At 38.9% G+C, this 19,661-nt stretch overlaps 1 protein-coding gene and 1 long non-coding RNA gene across 2 annotated transcripts in view; one reads left to right on the forward strand and one right to left on the reverse strand.

Moving 5' to 3' along the window:
• Positions 1–2,354: 2,354 nt before the first annotated feature.
• LOC133267220 (uncharacterized) lies at positions 2,355–4,203 on the reverse strand. The gene is made up of 2 exons (XR_009742681.1): positions 3,849–4,203; positions 2,355–3,245 (listed from the first exon to the last, which is right to left on the reverse strand). It is a non-coding gene; the product is annotated as an uncharacterized LOC133267220 (long non-coding RNA).
• Positions 4,204–4,458: 255 nt separating this feature from the next.
• Positions 4,459–19,661, forward strand: part of ADAM23 (ADAM metallopeptidase domain 23) — a 70,583-nt gene continuing 55,380 nt past the window's right edge. Inside the window, exons 1-3 of the mRNA XM_061455637.1 lie at positions 4,459–4,759; positions 5,808–6,034; positions 16,651–16,727. Of these exons, the coding sequence (XP_061311621.1) occupies positions 4,588–4,759; positions 5,808–6,034; positions 16,651–16,727 (476 nt within the window). The 5' untranslated portion in view covers positions 4,459–4,587. The remainder of the gene's footprint in view (positions 4,760–5,807; positions 6,035–16,650; positions 16,728–19,661) is intronic.

Below are 19,661 nucleotides of genomic sequence, written 5' to 3' on the forward strand. Positions count from 1 at the left end.
TGCAGTGTGCTTGGTAGCCCTCCCAGAGCTGTTCTATTTCTTTTGTTATTTACAGCATTGTCTGTGTTATTGGTATTGCAAATCAAATGGAAATTTCTCTAATGGGTCTGTCATTTTGTCTTGTGTCTGTAGAGCACAGAGCACAGCGGGACCTTGGCCTACGGCTGAGCCTGCTAGTGCTACAGCAATATGAATAAATCATAATCGTACTTGCCTACTGCACTCTTTGAGAGCAGAGCTCAGCAATGGCTGCTGCTACTCTACTGTTTGTGCTGCCTGTTTCCTATGGCATTATATCCTTCATCTCCTATGGCATTATATCCTTCATCACCCAGGGCCACTCTTGAGCTGCCCAGTTGGTATCATCTGTTATTACCAAAGTAACTATGCTAGTCTTTCTATGCTTAACCTTCTGTTAAACTGCATGTTTGATATTGCGGTTTCCTCTTCTGTAATTATCATCACTATTGTAAACTTGGTAGCCAGTGCTCTTATGGCATCCTTGCAAAGACCTTCTGATAAATTAGTCATCCATGTTTACATCTCCTGAACTTGTCTCCTTCCTGTTCCATCTGCAACAGAAATAGTCTTCTTTCTATTAAAGCAGTAAACTGTTTGCCTCTGTGAGGAATATCCAGGAATATCCCCCCTGCTTGTTTGTTACAGGACCTAACTGAATTCTTGAAATAAGTGTTAAATAAGGCATTACTGTTGAAATCCATATATTTTTTATTTCCTGGTAAGGCACAGTCTTATTGTGCTCATTTGGCGAGTTCAATTTTGTGCCATGGTAAGGAGCAAGTTGTTTAAAAATGTATCCAACATAGAGACTTTCCCAAGCCAAGTGATATGCTAACCTTATTCTCTTTTCAGGTGGTATCAGAAAAGGCATCTTATCATTTTGGAAGGTTGTATCTTTGCCACTGGGTTAGCAGAGCCTGGACTAACATTTCCCAGCTGGCTGTTACTATGAACAAGCAAGATTACAATCAGCAGTTTTGCATCTGAAGCCTCTTTGATTTGAATTGTAGCATTACAAAGTTTCATCCCATACGCTCACTGACCCCCATCCTGTCAAGGGAGGGATGAATTTAAAAGCTCTAGGCAATCATCTGGAGATGTGGTGTAAAATCTATTTGTCACCCAGATTGAAAGTAGTATATACCTTGCACAGTGCGCATGTGCTCCCCAGCCATTCTTGAAGCCCCGGCTATCAGCCATTTCCTGTGTGCCTCCCACTTAGATGTTTCAATTTCATTTGGTACAGATGCTGCTACAGTAATCCACACTTTTGGTATTTTGTTTTCAGACATCTGCAGTGCAGTCTATCTGCGATTATTTAATGGCGTTTCTCAAAGATGAAAGCAGGTTTAAAAAAACACAACAAAACCAGCTGTCATTCCTGGTGGGGAATTTCATCTTGAGCTGATTGTGCTCTGTGAACTGCACATGGCATCTGAAGGTTTGTAGGTTTATGAAACACAGCTTGAGTGACATACCCATAAGGGACTGGGAGACCAGGCGTGTCTGCTTCAGATGGTTATTCAGGTGATTATTTCTGCTGCAGACTTGTACATGAGCTAAAAGAACTTTAGAAAATCTTTTCCCTAGACAACCTTTGCAGAAAGGGGCAATCATTATTTTCTTCCCTCAAAATCTGGACACAAGAAATAAGAATCACAGAATCATAGAATAGTTTGGGTTAGAAGGGACCTTCAAATATCATCTAATTGAACCCCCCTGCAATGGCCAGGGTCATCTTCATCTAGATCAGGTGGTGCAGAACCACTGATAGTTTCAGAGAGCAGGTGTTATAGTATTAATTATTGCTAGACTTCCTGGGGCTTTTTGTTGTGTGGTGAAAGTTTCTGGATTATTTTCGTTGTTGTTTAAATTGTGTGGTCATTTGACTCTTTTGTTCTTTGCTCTTTTTTTGTTGTTTTAGATATAGATGTACAGACATAACTGGTCCTTTGATCTGCTTATATGTTTATGGGGAGGAAAGAGCTGCTGTTGGTTTAAATATTGTAGTGGTACTTGATGATGAGGAACAGCTGGGTTCAGCTGGGCTGCATGGAAAGTGTCTGGGAATGTGAGCATCAAGGAAGACCATTTTGTATAGAAAACTGTTACAGCTTTCTCCCTAGACCCAAGCAACAGAGAAATCCTAAGGCATGTTTTCTGTTCTTTTTCACACCTGGTCATCCCATGGGTCTTCTATGTGTTTGTCTGCTGCTACATGCTCAGATTTTGAGCTTCCACAAGTAGCACCTATTTGACCAGAATGAGAATTCAGCATTAATTTTTTCTTTTAAAGTAATAACACTGCTGCTGTAAAGTAGTCTGCATGGTAATGATTTGTAAACTGTTTATACTTTCTAAATTAACAGTGATAATGAATTCAGGCTAGAATCTAAAGAAAATTATGTAGAGCAGAGAAAATTCCTGTCTTTCTGGAAGTCCCTGTGGTACACAGACTCAGATTAGAATGAATAAACTGACAAATAAAAAGCAATATCTAGGAAAAGAGGAGAAACATCTTTTTTTCCTCAGCAGTAAGACCCGCACCAAAATATAACATATCTATTCTTGGGTATTAGAAGTCTGCTGGGCAAAATGTTCAGCAAGAACTCAATATCTAAACTTGTCTCTGAACTCAGCTTCCAGCTTTTCTGATTCCTGAAGCCATGGAATGAATACAAACCAGCAGATAATCTTCTCGTATCTCTGTGAAGCTATTTTTATCTTTGCAAATATTCTTCATATTGGTGGTTCACCCCAGGCAGCCTGAAGAATGAGAGGTACTACTGACTGTACAGAAATGTGCTAATACTTCATTCTCTTTGTGGTCCAGAACACAGCATGGCAGAGTGGATTTATACCAGGTCACCATCATGCACCTCTGTGCAGTGCTACTCTGTTTATTGCACACATGTCCATTTTCTTTGTCAGTATACATTCACTCTTTTGGTAGTCTTTGGTTCTCACTTCCATACCCACTTCACTGCATGTTGGCTGCAGTCAGTAGGGATGAGTGGGTTGCAGATCCTGAAGAAGAGAACACAAGGGGTGAGATGCAAGGAACAAATGTGTTGACTGGAGGTGCTTGGAGCGAGCAGAAGCACCCTGAAGCTCCATACTGTGATTGGAGCAGGGGGAGGGTTCACGGGGGAGATGAGGACTGCAAGTTGTGAACTTGAAGTTGTATTCCCTTTGCCTTTCTTGTGTCCCCAGGGTGCGGTGATCTGCAGAAAGAAAAGGACTCTAAAAGTGCATGGCTTTTAGAGTTGGTATGTTTTATTCAGTGCTGGGCAGCATGGGGGATCTCTCCACTGCAGTCATGCTGCACCTTTCCTCTGCTGCTCAGTTTGCTTATATTACATATAATGATTACATAAACATGAGATTGCTTCACGCCTAATACATATGCAGAATCTGTGCCCAGCTAGTATTATAATTAACTTTCTGGCGTTTGTCACATTGAGGTGCTTGTGCAGTGCCTCCTGGTAGTGGTCTTTAGGGGGTCGTGAGGATGAAGGCCTGTAGTTCCTCTTCATCACCACGAGTAACCTCTTGCTTTCACGCAGACTCAATAGAGTTCCAGCTCTTATCCAAACTGAAAGTTTGGTACAAGCCGGTTTTATGTATCTTAAAGCAGGAACTTGTCAAGCTGGCAAATTTTATTACTCTGGGCTTTTTTTTCCCCTTCTATGGTTACTATTTAAACAAGAATGTCTTTTAAGTGTACATTACACAAGCTATGAATCTTATCTACTACACTTCTGCCTAGCAATTCTAGCAGCTTTAACTCCTACAATTCTGTTTAGCAATTCTAACTCAGCAGGAACTTCCTGGCTCCAGCTCAGGTCAACTAACTGGCCTGTGGCTGCTGCTTCACGCCTCCAAAGCCTCTCCCAGGCCTTGCCCAAGGCTCCCAGTTTCCAAAACAATTCCCGCCCGTGTGAAGTTCTTAAAATGATTTGAGAATTCCCAAATTCGGCTTCTTGCAGCTGTGCACACTGCAAGGGCGGGTGTCTGTGCGTTAACCAGTCTGTGACACACAGTGACAGTTCTCAGTATAACCCCTCGGTGTTGCTGCGGGAGGCGTGTGGCAGGTGCGGCCGTTGGTTTTACCCTTAGCACCCGGGGCTGCGTTAAGCCAAGCGGGAGGATCTCCTTTCCCGATGATGTTACAGGAGGTTTTAATGGGACGCGGTACGCTCTTCACCGCCGCATTAACGGCGCCAGTTAAACGTGGGGATCGAGGGTGCGTGTTAACGCCCCTCGGCGACAGCACAATGGACAGCGCCCGCCTGGCCCCGCCCCAGCGCGCCCGCCGCGGGACGAGCCCGGCGCGACCGCGAGGCGCTGAGGGGCGGGTGCGCGGCGCTGTCCGCCCGCCCTCGCGCTGAGGTAACGGGCTGCCCGTAACGGCGGAGAGAGGAGGTAGACGGGCGGGAGCCGCCTCCTTCTCTCCGCCCCTCCGCCACCGCCCGGCCTCACGGGTGCAGCCCGGCTGCGGGGCGAGGGAACCGCGCCGCTCCTCGGCCGGCAGCCCCCCCTCTCACCCTCGGGGCGCTATGAGCCATGAAGCCGCCCGGCAGCATCTCCCTGCGGCAGCCGCGCTGCGGCCGCCGCCTCCCCGCCGCCGCCGCCTGCCGCCCCACGCTCCTGCCGCTCCTCGGCCGCCTCGTCTCGCTGCTCCTGCTCCTCCATGGCTCGTCCTGCCCGCGGGCCCGCGCGGCTACAGCGGCCGCCGGTGGGTATGACGGGGGGTGTGCGTGCGTGAGGCGGCTGCTGCTCCTCGGCACCCGGCCTCCCTGCCTCCGCCGCGGGAGATAAACCCCGGTAGCATCCATTTCCCCTGAACGGTTTTTCCTCCGCCCCTTCCATATCTGTGTACGTGTCTGTTTCGTCTTGCTTGCCAACGAAAAGGAGAGAAATCTGAGGTTTTTCCCCTCTCATCTTCTAAAGCGAATGCTGTAGTGTTTTAGGTAGAGTGCTGGTGCGCAGAAATAACGCCGGTGAGGTATGCGGCAAAAAAAGGCTTAGGTGGTTTTTTTTTGTGTGTGTGTGTTAGGATGCATATGTACGAGGATCTGAATGGGAAACCAATTTGGGGTTGGATTTTTGCGTGTGCTTTTTGTTTATTTGCTTTTGATTATGTATAGATAATGTGTGTAATGCTGAATATAGTCGGTTTGTGCCTCTTGTTATTACTGTTCTTGTTACTTTGCTTGTTGATTGACTGTATCCTGAAATTTTAATGAGGAAGGATGCAGGGTTTAATCTGAAAAGCTGCCGCTGAAGAAAAGGGCTTTTGTAAAAGTTAAAAGGGAGAGGTGGAAAACTTGCTATTATGTAAAGGGACTTGATTACCCATTCGGTGTGCATGGACTCTGAATTCAGCTTGTTTTAAGAACATGGGAAATTAGTCTTTTGTAGGTGTACGCCTGGTTTTTGTGTGTATGTCTGAGAGATAAGTGAACTTGGCTATCAAAGAGGGTAACTACATGTCCATTAAGCGTTGAGTTTTCGTTGTTTTTTTTTTTGGAGGTTGAGAGGCATTAAACTATTTATAACCTATGAATGCATATGAAAATGTATGTGCATTTAAATAAATAATGTTATTTCTGAATCCATTTTGCATGTGAAGAAATGAATAAAATCTAGTTCAATGACTAAGCTTTTTGTTTGCTTGAATGACTAATAAAATATTAGAATATTGCAAGCTAAATATGTAGCTTTTTTTTTTTTTAAATATATTTTGCCATCTAATATATGGCTGGCATATCTTTCTTCCTCAGACCTGCATTGGAATGAAACAGCAGGCGGTACAGGGGGAGTACTGGCAGATGAAGAGAATACATTTCAACAGAATAAAAGCAGTAACAGTAAAAATAACAGCTACAGCAATGCAATCCAGAAAGAAATCACACTGCCTTCAAGACTAATCTATTATATCAACAGAGACTCTGAAACCCCTTACCATGTCCTGGATACTAGGGCAAGGCACCAGCAGAAGCATGACAAGGTAGGGTAAAAAAAAGGCGTATCTGCAGAATTTTCAAATTGTTAGTATCTGATGTGGAACTGAGTTTGAATGTTTTATTCCATAGATCTTTGAGACTTGCTGGTGGTCCTTACCGCCATTTGTAGAAAATCAAGGAGGACGTGTAATTAAACAAGACTCTAATTTCCCTTGTGTTAATTTAATTATTTTGAATTTCAGCATGGTTCAAAAACTCAACTGTAGGTAAAACGAATGGGAGTTATGCAAAGTTACTTGTCTGATCAGTGTAGTTCCAGTGTCTTGATTTATGGTATGCCATCATCAACAACATGCTTCTTCCAAAGTGGCTCTAGACTGCAGAAATGTCTGCATAGGGAGTTTCTTTAGAATCCTGAACTTGCAGCATGAATGTGTCTGTCATGCAGTACCTAATAAATGCAGTACTGGTTTCCTGCCAGTCTATGACCAGTGAAGACCACTGTAAAGTATTATGAGATTTTGTCAAATAATACTTGCCTTTTTCATTTTCAATGGCAAGATACAGTATTTCATTTTGTATAGATGCAGATAGTAATTTTTTTTTTCTGAAATTGCATGGGATTGAGCAAACTTGAATGTTGTGAAAAAACTTGGTGAAGAAGTAAACCTACTGTAAATCCTATTGCTTAGGAGGCATCCTTTAAAATGAGTCTGTCCCATTTTTATTTAAAAAACAAATTTCTTCCCATGAGTTAAAAAGGTGAAGTGAAGGTAAATATAGTATGTATAGGAAGAGATTGTCACAATATAGAAGAAAGGCAGTAAAGCAGATCAGTGTGTATGCTATTACACTTGGGCTTGGCTGTAATAGAGTTTCTACCTGTTGAATTGCATTTCTTTGGAAATTTTAGAAAGGGAATTTATTATGTGCTATATGTGCTTTTGTTGATATTGATTGTGTGCCATTTCAGCTATGGAGTTAATATGGAAGTATTACCTTTGTTGTAATATACTTTGAAAGTATAACCCTTTGTCGTGGTTTAAACCCTTGAAAAAAAGATGAGTTGTATATGAGTTTTGATATTTTAATGGTAAGAAAGGTTGCTTCCTAGCTTATTGAACTTGGATAACAATATGTGCCTTTGGAGTCATCCAAATACACTGATATGTTACGGCTGGCGCAGAAAAACTGTTCAGATTTTGGAAATTGGAGCTACTTATCAACATATTGCATTCAGAACTCATATTCTTTTAAAGTGAGACCTCTTTTTTTAAATGAACTTGAACAACAGGAACTTTCTGTTCCCCTCTTTGGAGAGAGGTGTGGGAAAAAAAAGAGATTTTGCAAATACTTGCGCACCTGCCTTTGGGAATAGTGCTTCCTTCATGTTTCTACATGAGTTTTTTTTTGCTTGGGAATTCACAGAGGAGAATGCCTGCCAATCTCTTCACTTACCCAGCTTTGCCCACAAAAACATTGCCGCTGTTACCTATCCTTCCTATGCCCTACCTGATCTCTGCCTGTTGGGGATAAAGCTCTGCAGAAATCAGTGCTGACAGAATTGGTATTGATTTCCTTGAGTATTCTTGCTGCTGAGTATTGTGTAAAGTGGATCTCCTTTCTACTCATTGTGTCCTGCTCACACTGCAGTTTTTCTCACAGAAGGGTTCCTTAAGCTTAGGGTTCCATGGAAAGTGACATCATGTTGACTTCATCCTTCTGGCATGGAACTTCTATTGCTTTGATCCACTTAATTGAAGGAAAGTGTTGATTCCTTTTCTGCTTTGATTTTTGCATGTTTTGCTTTCAGAGCACCCCAGAGTCCTTTGTTCCCCCTACACTCCCATCCCCAGCTTGCCTCTTGCGTCTTTCCTTGCATGAAGTCATTTATTTGCCCTTCCATCTGTTTTATAAATAATGTGGTAGGTAGCAAATATTTGGTTATTTTGTTTTGTTTAACATTACCTAGTCTCTGTAGAGCAATAATTGCTGGGGGCGAGGGGAGAATTCTGCCTAGAATGTAGAAGGGTTTTGATTTTGGGAAGGGAGAGGATTTTTAGTACTTGCTTTTATCCTTTCCCAGAACTTAAATAAATGCTATATTGTAATAAATAATACTTGCATGATTTTGCTCTCCCCACATTGGTAACTTTTTTACCTAACTTTTATAGTTAGGTAAAAAAACACCTATAGTTAGGTTAAAAAAAAAATAATCTATATTTAGGATTGAGTTTTAGCATATGAAAAAAAATAAACATGAGTACCTTATATCTGTACACAAGAAACAATTGAGGAAGAAAAATACTTCTTTTTTCTATTATTTTATTTTTTTTTTACTGGTCTTGGAACCATGCATCCTTTAACCTGTATTTTCTTGTCAGCCTTAATTATACCATTTATAGACATATGATGTAGATGTACTCCCAAACTGTGGATATTATTCAGTAAACCCCTTTCTGTGGAACTTCATTATAGTGACCAGAAGAATGTAATTCATACAGATTGTTTGGTGAATTAGGCCTGAATACCTCAGAAATGCTGAGTCACTATAAGGAGAGGGGAAGAGTAGAGGAAATTGTGTGCATGTAGGAAGAAAGAGGTAAACCTAGAGAAATACAATAATGTAAAATGACTTAAAATATTTGCTTTGTTTTTTCTAAATCCCTTCCTAAAAGTAGGGGTCTGCAGCTTTATTAATGAAATATATGTAGAAATGAAGGGATGGAGGAGAAAACAGTGTACCAGAGAACAAAGAAAATAAGTAATAAATTGGTTTCTTAGCACTGATCATCCTTATCCCCTTTGGATGTGATAAAATGCCATCATAATGAGAGGGTGTATGTGATTTAAACTCTCCATAGAACTTCTCTCATTCCTTTTTTATTATTTCAAGAAGCTTTTTCTCACTGTTGGAAAACTAAAGGTGTGCTAGTTTTGGCTAAATGGTCTATCTCCAAGGTGGACAGAGTTCTAGTTTGCAATCTGTTTTCTTTTTATGATCTAAAACCAAGCATAATTCAAATACTTGGTAGTTGAAGACTCAAAAAATCTGTGTACCTGTTTCCTCATAGTCGAATTAAGATTAGCTGGTTTTGAATTGTTAGGTTATTTTTGGTGTGAAATGCTCAAAAATGAACATCTGTTTATAAAAACAGTGATGAAACTTATAAGAACTTTTAAACATGCTGGAGAGGTCTGAGTCATAATGTGCTCTGTCTTTCTAAACTTCTGCAGATGGAAGCAGAGTTCTGAATGAACTGCGAATCTCTTTACTGAACCATATGACTGCTGTGGTTCGTTTTTGTAGGCTAGGTATACCTGATCATTAGGAGGTAGCAGGAGGACTGCTATGTGACACAACCTGTCACAAAAGGCTAGGACCAAGTCGTTACCATAGCCAGCAAAGAAAAAAATCTTGCAACACAAGATATGGTCTCAAAATAAAAGGCTTGCCAGAGAAACACAGCTGTCTTTAGATTGCTGAATCATAAGTTCTCAGAAGTTGTAAACAAACGAAGTGTGTTGTTCTAAGCAGTTAGTGTCATTTTTGGGAGGAGGGAGGTGTTAAAAAAAATTCGTTTGCAGACCCTAGTGACTGGAAAAAAAATAGTGCAATAGTGAAGACAGTTCCACCCCCCCACCCCCCCCAAAAAAAAAAAAAAACAAACCAAACCCTGTATTCATTTTGGACTATTTTCTTCTGGTAAAAACTCCAGGTGTTTTGGAGTGCAGATGCTTCCAGGTGCTCCTCTGTTTGTCATTTAAGTAGTGAAAATATGGCCAGGCTGAACATTGTTTTCTGTTATGTTGCCCAGCTTTAGAGGTTGAAATGCAGGGCTGTTTCAGTCCTTTATGCAACTTTGGTATGAAGCATACAAAAGTTGAGAGGGGAAGCATCTTTAAGATGAAAGGAAAATAGCTGTATCATGGCCATTACAAAGGAGATGGTATTGAAGAAAAAGGAGGCCTGTTTTGTACAATATGAGAGGTGATGGTTAATAATCTCTCAAGAGGTGGCATCATGTGAATTCTTACTAAAATTCAGATAAAAATCCTATGCCCTAATTATTGTTTTCCCTTCCCTTGCCTGTCTTAGGCCAGATCCTCACTTTTAATCCCCATGTAATAAAAACTGATCAAAATAATGAATGAACTTCATGTGGTTTATCTATATGAGTTTAAGACTGTTGGAGAACCATTGTAGTATTTCAGCTGGCTTTACTTTTTTGTTTGCCCTTTTTTTTTTTTTCTTTCCTCTGAAATTTCTGTGATGCAGATCAATTTACACTACTTGCAAATTAATATTTTTGTGTACTTTGTCTCTTTTTCTATCCTGTATTAAATTCCTACTCTTTCTCTAGTCTGTATTGAATTCCCGTTAATGCAAAAGACTTATCTGGACTCTGTGTCTTCAGTAGTTACTGATTAACAGTAGGCTTGAAATTAGTCTTCCTATCTTCTTCGGTTTCCAGGAGTAGAAAGCCATTTTCCTTATGCCAATGGGAGTAGAAAGCCATCTTCCTTATGCTTTACGCCATCTATTAAGTAGATCTACATCTTGGTTTCCTAGCTGAAATGTGAGTCATGATAGTTATAATTTTTTTTAAATTGTCATTTCAAGAGATAACCTATAAAATATTTCAGTTCCTCTGTGTTAGATAGTGCAGCAATTGCACTTGTTAGGCCTTGTTCTGAATTAAAAAAAAAAACAACAAAAAACAAACAACAAAAAGAACCCAAAAAAAGTTTATAGGTTTTATAGCATTTTTGGGAAGTTGAGTGCTGCAAGAGTGGTGGATTCTGGCCCCTGGTGTTAAAAGAGCAACAGTAGGATTGCTTTCAGAGGTAGGCCTGAGCCTTTGTTCGCATGCTGACAGCCTTTCCTTCAGAGAACAGTCTTCAGGGCTTGAGGTTCAAGTGTATCAAAGTAACCTTTCTATTATTAAAGACCAGAAACAAATAATCAGTGGAAGTTTTTCTGAAATCCTGTATGTTTTAAGCTGCTGTGATACATATGCTGTTCAGTGTGAAATGCTTTATTTCCAGTGAATACTGGAAGGTTACAGAATCATAGAATCACAAAATGGTTTGAGTTGGAAGGGACCTTAAAGATCACCCTGTTCCAACCCCCCTGTTGTGGGCAGGGACATCTTCCACTAGACCAGATTGCTTCCAGGGATGTGGCATCCACAACTTCTCTGACAACTTGTCAGTGCCTCACCACTACCACAGTAAAGAATTTTTCCTAATGTCTAACCTAAATGCCCCCTCTGTCACCTTTAAGCCATTCCCTCTTGTTCTGTCACTAGTAAAAAGTGTCCCTTGTAAAAAGTCACTCTCCAGATTTCTTGTAGGCCTCCTTAAGGTACTGGAAGGCTGCTTTAAAGTCTCTTCTCCGGGCTGAACAAGCCTAGCTCTCTCAGCCTACCTTCATAGGTGGGAGAGGAGCTTCTGCCTCCTGATCATCTTCACGGTCCTCCTCTGGATTTGCTCCAACGATTGTTTCTTTAATTCATAATGCCATTGAAAAATACTTAGTTTTCAGATCTGTAATAATTCTATACTTAGGCTCTCTTTAGAGCACAGTTATCTTGGTATACGTGCAATATAGCAGATGTTTTCCAAACACTAAAGAAGGATGGCTTCTGTATGAAGTATGAGGATAGGCAAACAAGCTGAAAGAAGAGTAAGAAACAAATGTATAGTAGGTCACATTCATTTGTGACAAAACTTGTACTATTATCAGAATGAAGGTCAAGATCAAAAAAAAATGTTTTAATGGTGTAAAATCCATCTAAATCTGACTTATGTCTCTAATTCCAAAACAGAAGTGATGAAACCCCTTGCTCAGGTATTGAAATGAGAGTAGCAGCTCTTATTTTAGTCAGCAGAACTATATGCAGAAATAGATTACTAAAAGCAGTGATGGTCATTTGGAGATCGTATCTGTATGAATGTAGCAAAAGGTTCGAAAGTGCTATCAGTCGGTTAAACAATGCTGTTACTTTTGTTTAAAGACTTGTGACTAAACTCGGTATTTTTGAAGAGGTAACAGATCATTGCATTTGGCATGGTTTTACAGCCTTCTAATCTAATTTTATCTTGAAACTTACAGTAAGCTAATGACTGACTTAAAAGAAACTGGAATTCTTTGTATATGTGGATTTTTAGCTTGGAAAACGCCTGAGAACTACTACTTTGCACAAGCAGTTACAGCACTCTTAGAATGTCCCTAGTATGAAGAAGCTCTTATTACAGTGACTATGCTAGTAATCTGATCTTCCAGAACAGTGATAAAAGACACACTCCCCCCCCCCCCTCAAATTCAGGTTTGGTAGCAACAAAAATGATACTCGCACCCTCCTTCAGCCCACTCCTCTGTGTATCATCAGTAAGTCTTTGCTGCAGAAAAACTTTGTGATTTTGCAGCTTTGCTGCTGGAGTAGTTTACAGCTGTCAAAGCGGGAACCTCTGCAGAGGATTTTAAATTACAAACATGTACAGAGGACCTTGGTCTTCTGTTTATGTAAGCAAAGTATAATTAGGCAGATGGGAACTATGTATGCCAGTCGTACAAGAATGTGATGTTTAATCATCTGTGAAAAGACATGGTAAGATATCTAACTTCAAAGTATAATATTCTTGTTTGAATTTATATTTCTATGCCATTTAGAACACCATATTTCAGGTTACACTTTAGGCATTGTATTACACAGTAACTGGTAAGAGAATACTGTGAAATAATAATCTGTATCACAGGATTTCAGACGCTTTTCTGAAGTATTTCTTCCCATCATGGTGGTACATGATGGTTGTGACAGCTCACTGGTAGCCTTCTGTGCTAACTTGTTACAAGAAAAATGTCAGTTTCAGGATTAAACACTTCAGTCTCCCTGCCTTCGCCTGATATCTGACTTACGACTTTTACAGGTGCTTATGTATTTTCAACTAGCTTTGAAAAATCTGTATTTTGCTGCAGCAGTGGTGCATCACATTCACCTGAACTCAAAACTGGTTTTGCTGAACTGCAGGGATCTAAAATCCAGTGTTCTTTTTGTAACCAGTAGTTTGAGCCGAGTTTGGTGTAGAGCATACCCTATGGCAGGGTAGCAAGTTAGTTATCAGCTGCTTTACAGCAATTGCTTATGTGTCCAGGATGCATCTGTTACCTGAGGCACACTAATAGGTAGCAAGTGGTGTTTTTAGATACAGGGGTAATTGTTTTCAGAAATAGCAATGATACTGTATCTCATCCTACAAGAAGAACTTTTTCTTATGACACCATAGACAAAGATACAAGTTAATTTTAAATTACAGAAAGATAAAGAATGCATAGTTGCTGGTTTAGAAACTTAAAGGATGTTATACATGTATCATTGGATGGGCTTGTCTGGACAAAAGAAAAGCTATAGCAGGTCAGACTAGGTGTTTATCTGGGTATTTCGGAGAGCAATCAGTAGTAGATGCTTAGGGAGGGGTATAGGAGCGTAACAGTCATGGGGGGCTACTTCCTAGACCAGTCCCCCAGACTGTAGCAATTTGTGGTTTGGGATCTTCTGGGAACCAGAACTTGTCTTTTGGATTTAATAACCCTTGATGGGAGTCCCTGATCTGGAGGTTATCCAGGGATTTCTTTTTATTTCTTTTTCTTATATATATGCATACATTTTTAGTATCTGTAAAGTCTTGTGCTGAAGTTTTGGGATTTTGGCATGATTCAGTACAGCATGATTGATTCAGTACAGCATGATTGCTTTTGAAGTGTGATTTATTATGGCATATATCATCCTCCACACTTAAGCATTTTCTTAATTAAGTAGCTTGAATCTTCTTGAAAGATATTCCACAGTTTGCCTTATTTAGTTGGTTTGGAATTGTAAGTCTGAACAGCAGTAGTGGCAAAAAAAAAAAAAACACAAAAGAAAATTTAAAGTGGAAAAGCAAAATATTTGGGTATCTCCCTTGCAGGTTATTATTTAGCCTTGATACTGTTCTTGTTCCAAAAACTCTTTCAAAGAATATATGTTTTAAGTAATGCATAGTTTGGTAGGAGAAATGAAAGAAATGCTGCACCTTTATCAAACTGAAAAGTAAGCAAATTTTTATTTCCAAACTAACCCTGGAAAAATTATATGATCAGTGTTGAAGTTATATTTTTGCTACATAGCTACCTATAGTATTTGGGAGCACTGGTAGTTAGTCTTGTTTCTAAACCAACTTGTAAACATTGTTGATATATTACACTGATTAAATCCTGATTGGGTAGTCACTTCTTGCCATGTTACATGTGTCAGGAATGTTATGCGATAGATCTATAAATTATAATCTTATCTTAAAGGCTCAGTCTTCATGGTTTGTATATAAGAATGCAATATAGTCAAAATCACTATATCTTTGAGCAGGAGATATTTTGGAAAACTTCCAAACATATTTGTTAGAAACATAATAAAACCTAGGTACTTTAAGCAATTCTGTAGTTATAATTTCTCATGTTTCAGAATGATCTTAATGGAATAGTACATGCTCTACTAAACTTTCCAGATAGTTAATATTGAAGTCTTGTTTGTGGCATATATTTGAAGACATGTAATTTTAGGTAAATATTACATGGGGAGGAGACTCAAAGCAATTGTTCCTGTAACTCCAAGTCAATCTTCATGGGATAAAACTAATTGCAGCCCTTGTCCTGCAACAAATTTTCATGTATTTTTTTTTTTTTTTTTAATAAATAAATTAATACATGTACACGTTGAAAACATGACATTTTGGTAACAAACAGGTCTTGAAAAGCTCCTTGTGACACTTGTTACCTGGTTTTACTGTGCAAAAAAGCGGAGAGGCTGAAAAGCCAGTCTTGCTAGGCATGCATTTAAACTGAGATTCTATTTTTTTTTTAATTTTTTTTTTTTTAATATATATGCTAGCTTTTATCCTTGCAGATTCTCTGATTCTCTCCTTCAAGTCACCTGTTTGTCTTTAAAACTGTTTTACTCCGGTGATTCAGAGCAGCTGGAAACAGTTTGCTAGGCTGGTGTGACATCAGCAAGTTGGTGAACTGGTAAGACAGCTGTTAACATTTACCAAAAATTGCAACAGAAAGCTTGATGCTGGTTTGTGTCCATCTTATTTTAGATACCACCTAGGAATACAATTTTTAAAATTCATGTTCAAAATTATTGTATTTGTTTAATAAACAAAATGTTTATTAAACAAATATTTATATAAGAGACTAATAATATTAAACATCTTTGAAATATTTTATAACTACACATTTGTTTAAAGAAGCTTGATAACAAAGCTGTGTGACCCCCTTAGGAGGGAAATGATCATTCTGGGGGCAAAGAATGCTAAACCAACACAGGAAACATCACAGCTGGCTTTAGTCACCATAGCAACCTTAGAAATTTTTTTTTTAATTCTGTTGACAGGTTTTATGAAAGGTGATGCATACCTATGCTGAGAAATAAGGTGAAAATCAGCGCTGTTCTGTCTAGTGCAAGAATGGAAGAGGAACATAAAGCATCTATCCTTTGTGGAAAAAAATTTCCAAAACAGTACAAAATTGTAGGCATTATGGGCCATAAAAGCTAACCTTCATATTGTTTAAGTTATGTCATAAACTAGCTAAACTTTATACAGTTTTTGTGACATACCTGAAGATTCATTGTGGTGTTTAAGCAAAAGACAAAATATAATATTTTTCATTAAAGGGCTTAGTAGTAATATTCCAACTTTATGTAATCATTAATGCCATAGAAAATTAGTGTATAAGTAAGCATGGTTTGATTAGAACATTATCAACGAAGAACTTCTATGAAATTCAGATCTAATCTCTTCTACTTTGTTGGAATAGTATCATCACAAAAATGAAATTCTTGGATCATCTCTCTTCTCATTTTTCTATAGAACAGATGTTTTAAAGGTGTTTGGCTACAGTTACAACAGCGTAGAAAAGAATAAAGAATACAATTTATATATCTGACAAAAACTGAATATCCTGAAAGTTAAAGTTAACTCCCTATGCAAGACAAGCTAATAGGTTTGATTTTTTTTTTTTGTTGTTGTGTGTTGAGTTGATAAGTTGTATGTTGTATGTACAGTGTTCCTTACACTGGCTTGGCTACAATGCCAAGTACAAGCCTTTAATTGTGACGGGGTTACTTTGACGGAGTCTTTTGTAGCATGTACTACAAGTCATGCCATGACCTTCTTGTTTGAAGGTGTGCATTATAGATGTTTTAATTATTTCAGGCCTTTTAAAGTAAACAATGCAGAAAATTAAAAGAACAGTATACTACATAACTTATGCTTTTGTTACATAGTCATCTTGTTATGGAAAAAATATAGACATTTAGATGAATACTTTTTTTTTTTTTTTTTCCCCTTTCTTGTTCTTGTGAGGAATGTGTGTGTATTTGAATGCTTTTCAGGTACCATTTCCTTCTCTCTTCCTTTACCTTCTAAAAAGGCAAATCCTTTTGAATAAGAATTGGGCAAAGCTTTTCAGATGCCAATTCGATTCATGAAAATAAGCAGGTTTTCCATAACTTTGTCACAGGTGTTTATCACACATTTGCATATAAAGCTCAGTGATTCTTTTGACAACTTTAAATGTTCTGCAAAACTGTATAGTACTCCTGTGTGTTCATGTTTACAGGCTGTACATCTGGCCCAGGCAAGTTTCCAGATTGAGGCCTTTGGCTCCAAATTCATCCTTGACCTCACACTGAATAAGTAAGTGAACAATTTGAGGTTTCTTTTTTTCCTGCTCTTACTGTCTTTAACTTACGGTACAAAGTCAGGGCACATGAAATCCCAAGATCTGTGGAAAAATATGCTGTTACCAAGTTTTTTAATACAAAATAAAATTTAGGCTTTTTTAAATGAGGTGACTGTTACCCTTGCTGACACCTATAATATACATACCCTTAAATGTTATCATTCATGACAAATAAATGATGACAGAGAGATTTTGGTACCCGTTGTGCTTGAAATGTGTGGCTTTTCTTGTGCATTTTTTTACTTGATAAACTGTCATGCAGATGTTATTTTAGTTGCTAATGTCAGTGTGTCGAAATATTGTAAATGCTGGCTCATCTTTAATGATCTGGGAAATGTGTTACTGTCACTATCATCATGAAGTTCCTAATGAAGTAGGAATCCTAACAGTTTTCCTGTACTGAAAGGTGCAGCTAGAGTCTGTTTACCAGTAAGATAGACAATTTTCCATAATTGTCAGGTCTAAAAGATCTGACTTGTAATACAGGTCAATGGTGGTTTAGTTGTTTGTGTCACATCTATTTATATCTCAGTTGAAGGTATAAAACTAGGTGTTTTTCTAAAAGTTGTCGTGAAGCTTTTTGCCACTTTAAAGTTTGCACTGAGAAAGTTTAAGAATAATGTAGAAGTGTAAAATCAGTACTAAATACTTAACAATATTGCTTAAAAGTGCATTTGCCCCTTCTGCTGCCCTTGAGCCTTTCATTACACTTAAAGGAGAAATAAATAATTTACAGAAACAATTGCATACTGGTTTAAAAAAGAAAAAAAAAGCGTTCCTCCGGTCCATGCGAGGTCTTAGTTTGGTCTTGTCATGTAATGAAAGTTTTCTTAGGGAGAATAATGAAAGCTTATTAAATCTAATCACTTTTCAAAGTGATAGGCTGCGGATTTGTAAAATTTGAACTGTTATATTCACATATTTTGTTGCCTAGCTTTTAGTTATTGGTGTTTTGCTGTAAAGGTGAACTGCAGACATTTTCCTTCATCCATGCATGATTCTGACGTGAGATTGTTCTTGCAGTAATGTCTTAAAATATGACACAAAGTCTTGAGTGGCTGGCAAAAGATGTGCTAGTATCAAGCAGGGGATGGCATGCAGAATGGAAGGAGAAAGCAAGCTTGAAGATAACTGGGTGTTCTCTATCCTCTGGAAGAACTATAGTGTAGTGCAAGACTGGTGTTTTATGAGACCCATGCAGAGTAATTCCTGTGGGATAATCATGACATTCGTGAAGGGAACCTTTATCTAGTGGTCTCTAAGCCACAGGGAGTTTCTCCTTTTGGTCTGCTTTGCCACTGTTCCTGTTTGTACATCCAGCCAATAGCAAGGCTGAGCACACATTCCCACGATGGCGCTATGCATAGGATATGGTCACACAGACCATCACAGATTAAAAAACATTGCCTTTACCGGTACCACTTATAAATGCAATCAGGAGTCAGGTGAGCAAGAATGCAGACAGCCTGATAAGGTTATTCTCTAGCTGATGGGAACCGGAAATTTTCTGGTGAAACACGTGCACCAGCCCTTACCTGATTCACAAGCGTGTCCACATTCACAGACTCAAATGTTAACACAGGCTTTAAGTTCATTAATTATTAATGTCTAGGCCTAAGGTCTCTCACTTGGTCACTTACACCCTAAGTTTTTCTAGGTGCAGGTTTTCTCACAGTTGTTGACTGACTCTGAAGTTTGCTTGCACATCACACCTATGCAGAGTAGAGAGCAAAGTCACACAAAAAAATATTACAAGACTCAATAAAAACATAGGACAGACTGCTATGATCAGGTGCAGGGCTGGGCCAAACAAACCTACTGTCTTGCAGCTTACACTAATGACTTCTTTTTATGTCACTTCTGCTCTGTTTTTACTACAGTCTATTCTGTCCTGATTCACCTTCCCTATCTGTCGCGATTCCTCTGAACATACCATAAAAATGTTTGCACATTTTCACAAGCCCCTACACACATCATGTAATAAGTTTTTTCTTTCCCAGGAGACCCATAATGACACTGTTTACCACTTCTTATCTGTTGTAAAGTTCTGGTTGAACCTCTTCAAGGCCATGCCTGAATGGCTTCTTCCCTGGCCCATCAGTCAGTGACCTAAGAGAGGTAACAGCAAAGACCAGAACTCTTATCTCCTGTTCATTAGGATTTGTGTGTCTGGGTATTGGTTGCTTTTCCTGTCGTAGTCTCTTATGTTGAATGGCTGTTAACCAAATCCATCACAATCCAAACAACCTTATGTTCCCTGTATCTTTGCAATGTTACCTGTTGCCCAGCCTTGGTCTTTGTTCTTCCTTACATATAGCAACAAATAGTCCATAAAGAAAGTAAGTGTATATATATTTTTCCAGCTGTGTTTGCTTTATCAGCAATCAAGAAATGCAATGTCTTTCATGTCAAAAAGAGAGAGGGAGATCACTTGTGTGCACCTTACACGAGTAAGTTCTGCCTATGGGGTATCAAGAATTTTCTTACTTGGCGACATGTAAGGTGCAGGGTGTTCAAGTGCCTTACTAGTATCCCCACAGTTTGCCTCTTTATACATTAGGTTTTCTAGCTTCCTAGGTGATTTTTGACTCACAAACATTTGACTCTCAGATTCTGCTCCAGAAAATAATAACTTAAAAAATCTGTCCTACTTTTTGACCTGGTATAACACTCTAAAACTGTAAGTCATAAAACTTGTAACATCATAGATTGTAAACACTCATAGACAACAATTTGGAAAAGAGTCATTCTCGTATCTCAGTTACATTTTTGTGTTCACCAAAATGCTGCCTTTTGCTACTGTGTTGGATTGTGAACGATTTATTTGGCTTGCTGGTGTTACTAATGTCGAGTCAGAAGGAAAGGCAGAACAACAACAGGGCTACAGA

The sequence above is a fragment of the Pezoporus flaviventris genome, unplaced genomic scaffold, assembly GCF_033815535.1.
Source record: "Pezoporus flaviventris isolate CSIRO_AGI_PZ_B2104156 unplaced genomic scaffold, CSIRO_AGI_Pfla_v1 ptg000001l, whole genome shotgun sequence".
Lineage (NCBI taxonomy): Eukaryota > Metazoa > Chordata > Aves > Psittaciformes > Psittacidae > Pezoporus > Pezoporus flaviventris.